This window comes from Paroedura picta, chromosome 10 (genome assembly GCF_049243985.1).
Source record: "Paroedura picta isolate Pp20150507F chromosome 10, Ppicta_v3.0, whole genome shotgun sequence".
NCBI lineage: Eukaryota > Metazoa > Chordata > Lepidosauria > Squamata > Gekkonidae > Paroedura > Paroedura picta.
Genome location: NC_135378.1, coordinates 12,051,111 through 12,065,691, shown reverse-complemented (window position 1 = coordinate 12,065,691; position 14,581 = coordinate 12,051,111). Strand labels below are relative to the sequence as shown.

The 14,581-nt window shown below is 41.4% G+C and overlaps 1 protein-coding gene across 6 annotated transcripts in view; it reads left to right on the top strand.

The window, feature by feature from the left end:
* Nucleotides 1–14,581, top strand: part of RAB28 (RAB28, member RAS oncogene family) — an 86,106-nt gene that overhangs the window by 15,978 nt on the left and 55,547 nt on the right. For all 6 annotated transcript variants that reach the window (XM_077300617.1, XM_077300615.1, XM_077300613.1 and 3 more), the window contains 2 exons: nucleotides 1,558–1,646; nucleotides 4,881–5,010. In XM_077300617.1, the coding sequence (XP_077156732.1) occupies nucleotides 1,558–1,646; nucleotides 4,881–5,010 (219 nt within the window). The remainder of the gene's footprint in view (nucleotides 1–1,557; nucleotides 1,647–4,880; nucleotides 5,011–14,581) is intronic.

The following is a 14,581-nucleotide window of genomic DNA, read 5'->3' as shown; positions in this document are numbered from 1 at the left end:
GCCTGTTATTTGGGGTACAGTATTTCTGTGCGCAAAAAGATGGCACTCCCAAGATACTTGGGGCTTGATATAGTAGACCCAATGGCAGCATTTTTCCATAGGGGTAACATTGTAAAAGTAGCTCATGGACCTTAGACACAAAACTTTGTTTTCTGAAAGTGGTGCTGTCAGAACTTCATTGCATTAAAAAGTATTTCCTGTTGCCGTAGAAATGTCATGCTAGTTATAACAAATTGCATGGCTTCTGTTGTGTCTATAAAATATTTTGCAAAGTAGGCTCATATGTCAGCCTTTATGACCCCACCAACACTGCTCGATATATTATACTTTGATAAATTGTTTCATATTGATAGAAATGTTCTCTAGTCTGATCAGATGCATAATCCACAGCAGTAACCTGTGACCCCCCCCCCCGGCTGTTAAAAAATTTATGGTATAATCTGACTGCAGTTTGTTCAGTTAAATTTAGAATATCTGTTTTTCACTCATGCTTAACCCTCTCACTAAAAACTGAAGGATTTGAAGGAATTGCTTAAATTGTGTTTCTTAATATTTGTAAATATTATATGAAACTTAAATTAAAACATTTGGCTAGAAAAGAAAACAAGATCCAGTGCTATCTAAAAGCAGAATTCCCAACACACAAGAAATCTAAAATGATGGGATATTTAATTTTAGGATATTTGCTAATGTAGCAATATTTACATTATATTAATGTATTAGAAGATTAGATATGATGACCAGCACATGCATGCACACACACATTCAACTGACCTTAACTATTTTAGGAGCTGAACAATATCAGATATATAAATAGTTTGGTCTATTCAGGTCAGGATACAAGGAAATCAGAATTATTTTGTTACTAAAATTTGCACAAATTATGTCTATATTGCCAAGTGCATAACTGCTGTGTATTGCAGGCCAGGATCTAAGTGGGTAGGTTTTGCATTTCTTGATCATGGGTTCCTCAGGCGATTTCTATAAATGTGAATGGGTGGGCAGGGGGTTTGAAAGTGCAGTTCAGTGGGTTCAGACAACCTAGGCCCAAAAAGCTCCTTGAGTCGAGCCCTGCTTATATGCTTCCTAAAGATAACTGCAGGTAGCTGTTCAGGTATGTCCAAGGCAGCATTCAGGTGCGACTCTGTGAGATTTCTGGGCTGTTTTTCTTTGTCCAGCGGGCACTGCCATTAATCCCATTAAACTTTAATAGATTGGCATTATTTAAACAAAGGCATATTACAGGTGCCAGTCTTAAAAGTTGCCTTCAGTTAAAAAACAAAGGAGGGGGCTGCTACTTGGAGAAACCTAGATGTAGTATCCCTTGAACCCAAGCGTACAAGTTGTGTGGCTTGTTGGATCCGGGTCAAATATAGGTTCCTGTTTGCACAGTCCACTGTAGATGTCCACACACACACACACACACAACCTCCCTCCAAGAAACAAAATGCAACTCATCCAGCATAATTGATATCTATATTATTAAATATTTGTACTTGTTTTCTGTAAATTAAGTATTCAAACACTTATGTTTTGGGTGTTGTTCTCTTGCTACAGGAAATGTAAATGTTACTCTTCAAGTATGGGATATTGGTGGCCAAACAATCGGAGGCAAGATGCTGGATAAATATATCTACGGTGCACAGGTATGGCTTTAGAAATTACCGTTATTTTACTGTTGGCCTTCTGAACATGTTTACATTAAAGAAAAGGTTTAGGAGATAATGTGAAGCAACTAGTAAAATGTAAACATCTGCTTAAGTGAAATTGTTTTGAACTTTGCTTTTGTTAAACTAGCTTAAATTTTTATACAGGATTGCTCAACAGTATTTTCTTTTATGAAGCAAAGGTGCTAGTTTGTATATCCCTAGCAGCTCTCTGAAACAGATGTTCATTGCCCTGCATTGTGGGTTAAGTTGAAAATAGCCGTCTTTGCCGAGGTTATTTAGATATCCCCACGGTATGGTAGGTGTAGTGGCTGTTCTGAGTGCAGATGCTTCCTGGGGAGCGAAGGCAGAGGAGGAAATTAAGACCAATCCTATGCCATTAAACTTTCTCAACCAGCTGAACTTTGAGGAGGCCGAACAAAAGAAGTCAAGCAGGTAGCGAATTTTTTTTTTTGCAGAATGGTTAAAACGCTTTAGATATAACCCCATTTTCAAATATTTTTCTGGATTTTTTAAAAATAAACATTTTAGAAAAAGAACTGTTGGTTATTTTGGAAAAAAAGACACAAAATACCATTTGATTTTGGAACTGCATCATTTGGACTGCTTGAATAAAATTAGAGAAATGCACCAAAAAGGCTATTGCATATTTATATATTAAAAGATTAACTTATATTTGCTTGCTGCTTTTGGGAACATGTAAATATTGTGTGTTAGTATGTAAAAATAGAGGAAGAACTGTTAACTCAGGAAAGCCTGGAAATTACATGTTAGGAGATGAAAAAGGGGCCAAGTTGTTAAATTTTAAAGCTAGTCATTTTCAAAAATGTAGTTAACAGATGTTTAACATAACATAACCCAATCGTGAATCAACTTTGCCACATCTGTGTTGCCAAATCATGTTTTCCTACATATGAAGCGGAAGTGTTGTAAAGTGTGATTAAGTTAAAGCTCCCAATAACATGGGGCTTTACTTGTATGGCAATGAACTCCATGGACAAAGTTTAAAATGATTGGAGACATGAGAAGTAACAGAAATGCTTCTTACACAGTCAGTCCTAAACGGTTTGGGAAATAATTCTTATCCATTTTGATGGAGTTTCATTTTGACTTTTCATTAATAATAGTATTTTGCTGTTGATCTTACTATCAGTTCGTATTTACTTGAAGCGTCTTGAGAACTGTGTTATTTCATTAATCCTTACAACGGATATGGTATGAGGTGTGTTGTTATAATGACCCCTATTGCAGATTAGATGGGGCGGAGAAGAGGCAACTTCATTAAAGATACCCATTGAGTTTATGACAGTGGTGAGATTTGAACCCTGGGGTTCCTGGCTCACTTTATATTCTGACTCACTATATGTCCTTCAGCAAGGAGCGGCTAGCCAGCCTTGTCTCTTCCTCCCGTCCCTTTCATTCGGTGCTATCCTGTTTCATCATCCATGTCCCACAGCCCAGCTTTCCATTGACTGTGGTCACACATTTGATGACAGCAAAATTGCTGGTGATTTTGTAGGTATCCACAGTCCAGATTATGTTTAGAAGTGGGCTTTAGTGATATTTTCTTTGCCTTAGCCAGGACATAGTTTAATTGCCGAACACAAGTATAAATAAGGGATGAGCCTTTGTACAGGAATTATGATCACCAGCTCTTCTATCCAGCTGCTATTTCCTCCATGTCAGACTCAGTCTGTTGCCAGAATGCCCTAGACCAGGGGTAGTCAAACTGCGGCCCTCCAGATGTCCATGGACTACAATTCCCAGAAGCCCCTGCCAGCATTTGCTGGCAGGGGCTTCTGGGAATTGTAGTCCATGGACATCTGGAGGGCCGCAGTTTGACTACCCCTGCCCTAGACTGTTGTCCTGATGTTCAGCATTTTCACGGCCAGTTTACTGTAATTATTGCTCTAGTGGATTTCTGGCAAGGCTCTTCAGACAATTATGGGAACTACAATATGCTGCAAATTAGGGTGCTGGTGTTGATGTTCCACAAGCAGCGAAAGATGTTGATGGCTAAGGAAGCAATCTGGGCCACCTGACCCTATACCATGGTGGAGCGTCATGAGTCAAAAGTTAAGGAACTGTCCGAGCAGGCTTGTATTCCAGGTGAACAGTTCCATTCTTGGATAAGGTGACATTTTCCATAGAGAGAGATGGAAGGGGGATTGATATAAATCAATATTTGATTACTTCTTAAATTAAATACATGTTAAACATATATTTAGTATATGGTAGCTATAAGCATACAACTTATTTTTTTGCTGTCAAGTCTCAGCTGATGTAGGGTTTTCAAAGTGAGAGACGTTCAGAGGTGGTTTGCCCTTGCCTGCCTCTGTGTCATGACCCTGGACTTAGTTGGTGGTCTCCCATCCAAATACTAGCCAGGGCTGACCCTGCTTAGCTTCTAACAGCTTTTTGGAGACAGATGTTGGTAGATATCAACATTAGGAGATTGCTTCCTTTCCCCAGTATTGCTTTCTCTCTTTCCCTTTCTCTTAAAGCATGCCCCTTTACTTTTATATCTGCTGTGGTCCAGTCAGCTAGAGAGGAAATATTTTCAACCAGAATGAAGGTCAGGAGGAAGTAACTGGTTATATCCTTGCTCTTTTAGGAAATAGGTTGGTCATATCATTGCTGTTTTAAGAGGTATCCATGTTCTTTGACAGGTAGGTAAGAACCATAAACATCGGCTGCAGAGAGGTGAATCTAGATAAGAAATGGGAATGAAAGGCCACCCAGTAGATGTCAGTCACAGGGCCGTATGAATGCATGAATGATTGTGCTATATGATTAGTTGATGAAGTTGCATCCGTAAATGGATTAGGGAGGAAGTAAATTTGATTTTAACAGATTGTACATAGATCTTAAGTTCGGATTTTATTTTGATGCTTATATTTAAAAGAGAAATTTACTATAGCCAAAATGTACATACATTATAAATATAATTTAAAATTTAAAAATGATTAATTTTTAAAAAGTTATTTTAAAAATCTATTTTTATCTGCTCTCCTTGTGGGTGGGGTCATGATCCTGAGGCTCCATCTTCTGTGTTCTTCATCCGCGTGCATACTAGGGACCCCGAACATATCAGGCTTGTATAACTTTCCTTTTGTGTTACAGGAATCATATTTACAGAAGGGACTGTCACCATTTTTGAAGACAGCATCAATTAATACACTTTTCTTAATACATTATACTTTCCCTCCTCAGGCTGTCCTTCTGGTATATGATATCAGCAACCAGCAGAGCTTTGAAAACTTGGAAGACTGGTACAATGTTATAAAGAAGGTCAACGAAGAGTCAGAAGCTCAGCCGCATGTGGCACTGGTAGGCAATAAAAGTAAGTTGTTAAATTGTTATTTAGTTGGAATGTTTGAGTGATCTACTAAAATGCATATCAGCATTTATATTCCATCTTCTCAGCTCAGTACTACAACTCTGTGGGCTTCAGCCTTGCAGACACTGGTCTATGTGTGGTCCTTTTCGTTTCACTGGCACCATTGTGCATTGATTTTGGCAAGCTCTGGACTCCAGAATGTAATATTTCATGCGTTGCACCAAATGGGGGGTGCTATATTGTGACAGCAATCACAGTGTTTAGTCTGCTGGGGGATATCACTTCGTGGAAATAACCTGCTTCAGTGATTAGCAGCATGACACTGCCTGTAAAACTTGGGAAGCTCTGCTAGTTTGTTTTTCTTATTTTTCTTCCATAAAATGGCTGCATTATTGTTTATGTTCCCCCTTCAAAAAGCATGCTTGATCAGCAGCACATAACCTGATGCTTTTTTTCTTATTCCTTAAAAGTGAAAGGCTTCTGTTGGTCACCATCTCTTGAGAGAGACTCGTTGGTTGATAACATCATCCCAGTTCAATGCATGACATTCTTCCACCATTTCACTAATGAAAGATAGTGCAGGGGTAATGTCACCTGGTTTTCTTTCTCGTGGCAAGCCTTCACCTGTGAGGCTTTTTTGTTTGTGAGGACAAAAAACCAGGGTTTTTACAGGGTCTCTTCAGGGGTTGCCTGGGGCTGGCAGGAAAAGATCTTGCTTCCATCAGTGGAAAGTGGACAGGGATAATCAGGGATAATCAATAAAGCTCATCTAGCAAAGTGTTTCCGTAGGGGCAAGGGCATCCCATGGAGCAGGGGTAGTCAAACTGCGGCCCTCCAGATGTCCATGGACTACAATTCCCAGAAGCCCCTGCCAGCATTCGCTGGCAGGGGCTCCTGGGAATTGTAGTCCATGGACATCTGGAGGGCCGCAGTTTGACTACCCCTGCCATGGAGTCAGATTTTTCTGTCGCTCCCAAGGCAAATGCCTCCTGAGAGGCACATTGAGAGGGGGCAGTTGTGAAAGTTGCACTCCCCAGGCAGAGCTCCTTGTACGTGTGGAACTGGTGTCCTGGATCAAACTCATAGTTGCCATAAAATGGAAAAATGTAGGTGCCAGGTCAGAGGACCCTAAAGTCTGACTTTGACAATGGTGGGGAGCTGAGGGAAGAAGGATAAGGCTTTGAGAAGGAAGCCATGACAAAATGAAAAAGAGAATCTTTCCTGTTTCTCAATAAAGCTCCCAGTTTCTCTACAGCCAGCCCTTCAAGTTTCATCCTTGCATTCGCATATTAGAAAATTCAAAGTTGGAAATGCTTTGGCAGGCACCGTTTGGTTTAGATTTCCTTCAGTTCTGCTCATCAACTGCATGAGGCCACTGAAGGGCTGGGTATTTCAGCCCTTTTTTGGTGCAGCGTAGCCCACCTGGGTAGAGGTATCTGTTCAGTTTTCAGTTTCTTGACTTTTTTAAAATTTGAAACAAACAACATAATTGTGTTTGTACCTTGAACACTTTTGAACGTGTCATTTCTTCTCTCTTCATCAAAATTCAGCTTGATTGCATCACTTGATTGATTTGGAAAAAAAAAACTTCCTGTCAGTTTGGCACTCATATGATCGCCACTGTTTTTTAATTAGTATACTATTACAAAAGTGTACCAATCAGACAGTGGATTCAAGTGAGTAGCCATATTGAGTCTGAAGCAGCAGAATAACATTTGAGTCTAGTGGCACCTTTAAGACGAGTGAAGTTTTATTTAAGGTATAACCTTTTGTGTGCTGGCACACTTCTTCTGATATAATGAAATGGAAGTTACTGGTCCATACATATAGGCAGAGGGCAAGCAGCAATTTAGCACACAGCATAATAAAGATATTTAACACTCAAGGACCAAACAGAAAAAACAAGCTGAGTCTAGAAGGTTACTATTTATTTGGATTTAATTCTCAGGGGAAACATAGTTAAGGGAATAAATATGTCAAGATTGGAGATTAACAGAAAGATGTACCGATTTTGCTGTGAGTAATTAACGGAGACCCGCCATTACGCTCCATCCATCTCCTATAAGGCATGGAGGCATGTTTACAACATATCCTTCTTTGAAGTGGGGTAACTAGCTGTGTAGAGTTATCTCCCAGACCAGAGAAATACATGCCCATCTACCAGTCCAAATTACATTACATTCTACTATTCTAATCTAGCATTCCAAATAAGAAATAATTCCAAATAAGAAATGAAGAGGACATGTGGCCCTTTTGAGGGATTGTTAAGAAGGCAGATATAAGGGCCGAATGAAATAAGTGAGAAAAGAAACCGATAGCCCTGTTAAATCCTGTGGATTCCATTGTTTTGAGAAGTGTAATTTATGCTTCCAGTCTATTCGTGAAATTCCTTTGTAATAAAACAGCTATTTTGAGGTGTCCTATTAAATGTCTTGGCAGAAGTGTTCTCCTACAAGTTCTCAGTCTTGTGATTCTTGATGTCAGATTTCTGTCCATTTATCTTTTGGCGGGGCATTTGACCTGTTTGCCTGATGTGGAGAATAGAAAGGGCATTGTTGGCATTTAATGGCATATGTTAGAAGATGAGCTGATCTACATCAGATGATGGTAACATTTCCCATAAGCGTGTACTAGATGGAGCGGTCTTTGTACCTTTAACCAAGAGCCACTCTTGGTACTAACATCCTGTAAAGAGAATAGAGACAACTAATCAATCTGCTAAAGTCTGTGGTGCTTTACTTTGCCTTGATTGAAAATCCATTTTAGAGTATCTAGAAATCTCTAAAGTAACATCTTGCTCTTTTGCTGGTTACTGAATAAACGGTGGCTAACTTCCTAGAAAGTGCACACAGGACAGGAGCCCGTATCGCTTAGATGGCCTACTAGAGAATTCTGTATGCTGCACCTCCCTCAATTAATTAAAAAACCCTTTTATATGTTGCTAGAAATATATGTGAGTCTCTTGCTGGCCACTTCCCAATGGCTCTCACTAACATGGCCAATTAGTAGCACTAATTCCCCTTGGAAAAAGAAAATTTCCTGTGGGGTTGCTGTTTTATATTTCTGTATACTGTCAAATAGATCATTGATTTGCCTGGACACTGGAGGGCCTGATGATTGAAAGCTTTTCTTTTCACTATCCACTTCTTGGGGGCTAATTGGCTTATCCAAGGTAAGGAACTGTTATTGTAGAAAAATGCGTCTTTGGGAGTACTGTAAATTTTTTAAAAAACAAATTATGCAGTATTTCCTTATTATGGTGCTCTGGCACGTAGGAGGTAATATAGACAGTTGCTCCTTATTCAAGGAATCTGTAGCTAATTTTAAGATGTTTTCTTCTCTCCTACAGTCTTTTTCGTTTTGAGTAGGGGCTGAGGCAGGAGAGCAAAAGTGTGTGTATTTCAGTTTTAAAACCCATTTTTATGTCCACTACTATGAGTCTACATTCAGCTGGTAGAATAAAATCTGAGTCCAAAGTTTGAATTTAACTTTGTTGGTCTGTACTCAAACTTTGCACTAGGAGAATAATTTCTTTTCCAAAAATGCACACGCTGCTCTCTTCCTTCCAGCGTCCCTCCTTTATCGCATTTATAAGCAAAATCCCTAAGTGTCAAGTCAACATTCCTAGTGGATAAATTGTGACCCAAAATTAACCCAAACTGTGTAGGAGCTGCTGTTACTTGATTTGCAGTGTGCTTCTTGGCCTGAGGGCAGTGGTTATCAGCAACTTACAGAAGGGGTAGGAATTATCAGGCTGCAGTGTAGGCTGGATGGATGAACGATCTCTCTTCTCCTAGATGTTAACCAGAGCCTCTCCCGAAACAGAGTCCAATAAGTCAGCTTTTTAAACAACCATTGTGACAGATGGGGCTGAGAAGAGAGTGCATCCATGCTAATTAAAAATGCTGATGGTATATTTGCCTGAGTGATGATTAATGGATGCCGGAGTGCTGTCTCTGAGCAGGAAATGTTTCACTGTTGTAGTGTGAAGTGTAAAGGTTAACTTCTAATGTAAATTGTAAGGTTAATGCATTGAACTGTCTGATGATCTATTAGGACAACATAATTGCACTTGAAACTATAGATTTTAGTTATAAATCTGAGTATTTAGAAATAATTTTTACTAATGGATACTTGGCAATTTCCAAATAAACTGGCATGTAAGTGTAGCTCTTTGTTTCGGCTGAGAAATGCACTCTTACCTTGCGGAACAGAGAAGCATTACAGAGTTCCCTTCCGTCAAGCGGGAATAACAAACCCCAAGAAAGGATTGCCACAGGGTTTTCTGTAGTAAAATATAGTTTACATTTGCCTGCGCATTCTCTAAAAGGAGAAAGCCAGAAGCCGTCAAATGCCCTTGCCCCTAGAAAAGCAGTTTGGAGAAAACTCTTGAGGAATCTTGTTGCAGCAGCCTTCCGGCCCTGTTCGCAGTTTTAGAATGCTGAACTCAAAAATGACCATGCTCTAGATCAGGGGTAGTCAAACTGCGGCCCTCCAGATGTCCATGGACTACAATTCCCAGGAGCCCCTGCCAGCGAATGCTGGCAGGGGCTTCTGGGAATTGTAGTCCATGGACATCTGGAGGGCCGCAGTTTGACTACCCCTGCTCTAGATTCACTCATCCCCCTGCTTTGGTAGGCATCTCATGATGTAATGTTTCAGGCAGTGCAATGGGAGATCAAAGCAGAGTCCTGCCTTACCTCACAGGAGAAACTCATTCCAAATCGTGGGTTGGATCCAGACAAATTTTTCCATTAACAGAGTTGAAGTTTCCTACCTCCCCCCTTCCCTGCCTGGGGGCAGCCTTCTGTTCTCCCACAGATGCTTTTTGGAGCAGGTGATCCTGAGGAGTGACATGAGATCAGAGCCCTGCAGGACCTTAAACAGTTCCACAGGGCCTGCAAGACAGAGTTTTTCTGCCAGGCCTACAGTGGGTACCTAGAGACAACTTTATAGTTTCTGGCCACCTTGTCTACTGGCCATAACACTCAATGCCATCTGAATGACTTTTATTACTCCTCCCCATCTTTTACAGTTGGGGAAGCTTTGAAAATGCTTTAATGTTCTGTTTCATTTTATTTTTTAAAAATTAAAAACCTAATCAGTGTTTTATTTTTAATGTATTTTAATCGTTTTGATGGGGAAGGCAGGGGTATAAATGCAAAAACAAATAACATCCGGGAGAATTGATGGAAATGGCCAGTTGAGTCTGGATCCAACCCTATATTGACTGGAGGTTGCTTAGTTGTACCAGATTCCTTCAGAGTAGCTGAAGGATCATGAAGGATCAGGTGAAGCTAGGATATTGTAGCCCATTTCTGGCCCCAACAGATCCTTCCTGCAGGCTTTTTTGTGTATCAAGAAGCTTCCATTTTGTTTCCATTTTGACAGGGTTGTGCGTGGCAGCTCTGAATCCGCCGTACCAGGCCGACACAGCCGGCGCCACGGGGGGGGGAGGGGAGGGGGGTGCCTGTGTGTGTGTGCCGAGTTATTCACCGACGCCCGTGCCTTCCCTCCCCCCCACGGTGTGACGCTGGCTGCATCGGCCTGGAACGGCTGATTCAGATGCCGCCGTGCACAACCCTATGAATACACCAGAAAGCCATGCATGGTTGACTGTTTTCCTGCCATTTTGGCTGTTAGTACTTTCTTGACAGTGACAAGGAAATTGTTATAAGACGTTTTAGTCTGGCCACGCATTCGAAGCTTTGTTTCTTGGAAAAGCTTTCCTTGAAGGCTCACCACAGCTTTTCATAGTCTAATGAAAACAGCGGTGTGATGATCGCTAGAACAAGGGCAGCCAAACGGTTTTCCACTCAGTCATAACTTAATTGCTTTGAGAAGCCAAGTTGGCTTTCAAATGAAGCTACCAAGGTTACGACACAAAACTTGCAACAGGATTTTGGTTAGCTCTCCAGCGACCTATAGTAGTCTTTCATGTATAGGGTTGCCAACCTCCTGGTGTCACCTAGAGATCTCCCACTATTCAAATTGATCTCTAGATCACTAAGATCGGTTCCCCTACAAAAAAAAGGCTGCTTTGGAGGGTGGACCGTATGACATCACACTCTACTAAGGTCTCTCCTATCTCCAAACCTTGCCCTCCTGAGGCTCCACCTCCAAGATCTCCAGGAATTCCCTGTTTATGCGATGCACTTGAGTATCCATGACTGTGTGTGTGGGTGTGGGGGGGGGCAATGCTGAAGGTAGTTGTGCTGCCTCTGCGATCATTGAAGCCCGAGGCAGCATGTAGGAGGCCAGTGCCGTGGCGTGGAGAGGAGAGGAGGAGTGGCGGCAGTGGTAGCCAGCGCACCACCACCACCGCCCCTCTTCTCCACACCGTTGCGCTGGTCTCCTACATGCCACCTCGGGCTTTGGTGATCGCTGAGGCAGGCCAGCCGAGCCAAAGCGCACATCCCTACACCATGCATAGTAGCCAGTGAGCTAGCAGGCTTTGATTGTAGCTTCCCTAGTTGAAATTATCTTTGCTGGCTGCAACTCTTCCGCATCTCCTTTCTCCATGGGAATAGTATGATAGGGTGCAAGAGGGAGAGGAAGATGAATTATTTGAGATCCTGGGTAGAAGCTTTGGTGTCCATGCACAAGGGACATGTAAGGGGAAGGGGATGGAAGGGCTACCGGACAATTTGCCCATGGAGGTCCTCCAGTCCCATACCATTAATGTCATTTAAACTGAGGTGTGCATGCGCAAGGAAGCTTAGACCACTTTGAGACTCCTGCTGGTGTGAAAAACTCTTTTTGTGAACTTGTTGGTCTTAAAAGTGCACTAAAGTGCCACTGAACTCATGTTTTGCTATTTGGGAGTCGGTTAGGGATGGAGAGGTGCCTCATGGCATTTTCAAAATCAACAAACGTTGTCAATTAGCTGCCTCATCCTCCTGATTGCATTGCCTTTCATTATGTAATTGTTCAGAGTCTCAGTGAGAATGAAAGGTTGTAAATAACATTCATAAAAATAATGTTTAAAGCCCCATTTCTTATTCACACCGTTGCCTTCCACTGAAATAGGTGCGCCTTCACTTTTGCCTGAACATTTCTCCACCCTCAGTTTAAATTACATGTAGAGGGGTGGGATTGGAGGGCCTTCTGGGCCAAATGCCTATGACTCCTTCATCCCCCCCCCCCCCGCCCTTGTATGACAAGAGCCATTAACAAAGTCAGTCAAGGCTTTCTTTTGTGTATCTGCATGGTGGTAATTGCAATTAGTTAACTAGATTATGCTTTGCTTAGAAATCAGTCAAATTAGTGAAAAGCAAAGGCTTCCCTCAGAGCTGACCAGCTACAGAAATGATAACATATTTTGAAGTGACATCTAAACTTGAAAAGCAAAACTTGGATGGCATTATAATGTTAGACCATATTTTGTGCAGTGACCAGGGTGTTTAAAATCTGCCTGGTGAAATGTGGGAGATTTTTTGTGCAAGGGCCATTGAATTGAGTGGCATTTGCGCAGGAGAACTGCCCAGTGGACTACCCCCTTGGCAGCATGGCCATAATTCTGGTAAACAAAAGAGGCTTCGCGAACCATAGTGAGGATAAATGCATCTCTGGCTTAACTGGAAGTATTTTTCTGGCTGAATCCTTCATTCTTTAGTCTTCTTATAAAAATGATTTTAAAAAATTGCACCTAGTGAACAGTTAAATTATAGTTGAAATATAAATAACAAAATGGGTATCTAGGATAAATGCAGTAAAAATGGCAAGCAGAAAACTTGAGATGGTGCCTTGGGCTGGAAAATGTATTGCCCTGCCTGATTGCACCAGCTCTTATATTTAAGATAATTTTTTCTCTGTTGATAAGTTAACAGCAGTACAGTTTATGAGGAACTTTGCCCAGTAACCCCAGGGAAATCCCTTGTTCCACAAAGTTTGCTACCTGGGCCATCCCCAAGAGTAAATAAGAGTTACCAATAGGGCATAAATAGCACGGCTGCCTTGCTGTGGCAAGGGGGCTTGCGTAGCTCAGTGAAGCTATGAGCTATGCCGTGCAGGGCCACCCAAGACGGACAGGTCATAGCTGAGAGCTCAAACAAAAGGTGATCCACTGGAGAAGGAAATGGCAAACCACTCCAGTATCTTTGCCATGAAAACCCAATGGACAAGTTCAAAAGGCAAAACGATATGACCCCAGAAGATGGGCCCCTCAGGTCGGAAGGTGTCCAATATGCTACTGGGGATGAGCAGATGGCTAGTATGAGTAGTGCCAGAATGAATGAAGTGACTGGGCCAAAGCCGAAAGGACACTCAGTTGTGGAAGTAACTGGTGGCAAAAAGACAGTCCAATGCTGTAAAGATTTTTATTCCATAGGAACCTGGAACGTCAGATCCATGAATCAAGGCAAGCTGGACGTGGTTAAACAAGAGATGACAAGACTGAACATCGACATTTTAGGTATCAGTGAACTCAAATGGACAAGAATCTCGCAGAAGAAATGGAGTAGCCTTCATAATCAATAAGAGAGTAGGAAAATCAGTCTTGGGATACAATCCCCAAAATGTAATCTGGGGATTGCATGAGAATGTTCTCAGTTCGAATCCAAGGCAAACAATTCAACATCACAGTAATCCAGGTCTATGCCCCAACCACTGCTGCTGAAGAGGATGAAGTTGACCAGTTCTATGAAGCCCTACAACACCTTCTAGAAGCAACACCAAAAATGATGTGCTTATCATCATGGGGGATTGGAATGCTAAAGTAGGAAGCCAAAAGATAACCGGGATAACAGGCAAGTTTGGCCTTGGAGTACAAAATGAAGCAGGGCACAGGCTGGTAGAATTTTGTTAAGAGAATTCAATGGTCATAGCAAACACTCTTTCCCAACAACCCAAGAGACGACTCTACTCATGGACATCACCAGACAGTCAACACAGATATCAGATTGACTATGTGCTCTGCAGCCAAAGATTGAGAAGTTCTATACAGTCAGTAAAAACAAGACCAGGAGCTGATTGTGGTTCAGATCATCAGCTTCTTGTTGCAAAATTTAGGCTTAAATTGAAGAAAGTAGGGAAAAGCACTAGGCCACTCAGGTATGAACTAATATCCCCGACGAATATATAGTAGAGGTAACAAATAGATTTAAGGAATTAGATCTGATAGACAGAGTGCCTGAAGAATTATGGACGGAGGTTCGCAACATTGTATAAGAGGTAGCAACTAAAACCATCCCAAAGAAAAAGAAATGCAAGAAATCAAAATGGCTGTCTGAGGAAGCTTTACAAATAGCTAAGGAGAGAAGGGAAGTGAAAGGCAAGGGAGAAAGAGAAAGATATACCCAATTGAATGCAGAATTCCAGAGAAAAGCTAAGATAAGAATGCCTTCTTAAAATGAACAGTGCAAACAAATAGAAGAAAACAATAGAATGGAGAGGACCAGAGATCTTTTCAAGAATTTGGAGATATGAAGAAAACGTTTCATGCAAAGATGATAATGGACCAAAATTGTAGGGACCTCACAGAAGCAGGAGAGATAAAAAAAAGGTGGTAAAATTATACAGAAGAACTATACAAGAGCGAGCTTAACATCCCTGATAACCATAATAGGGTAGTTAC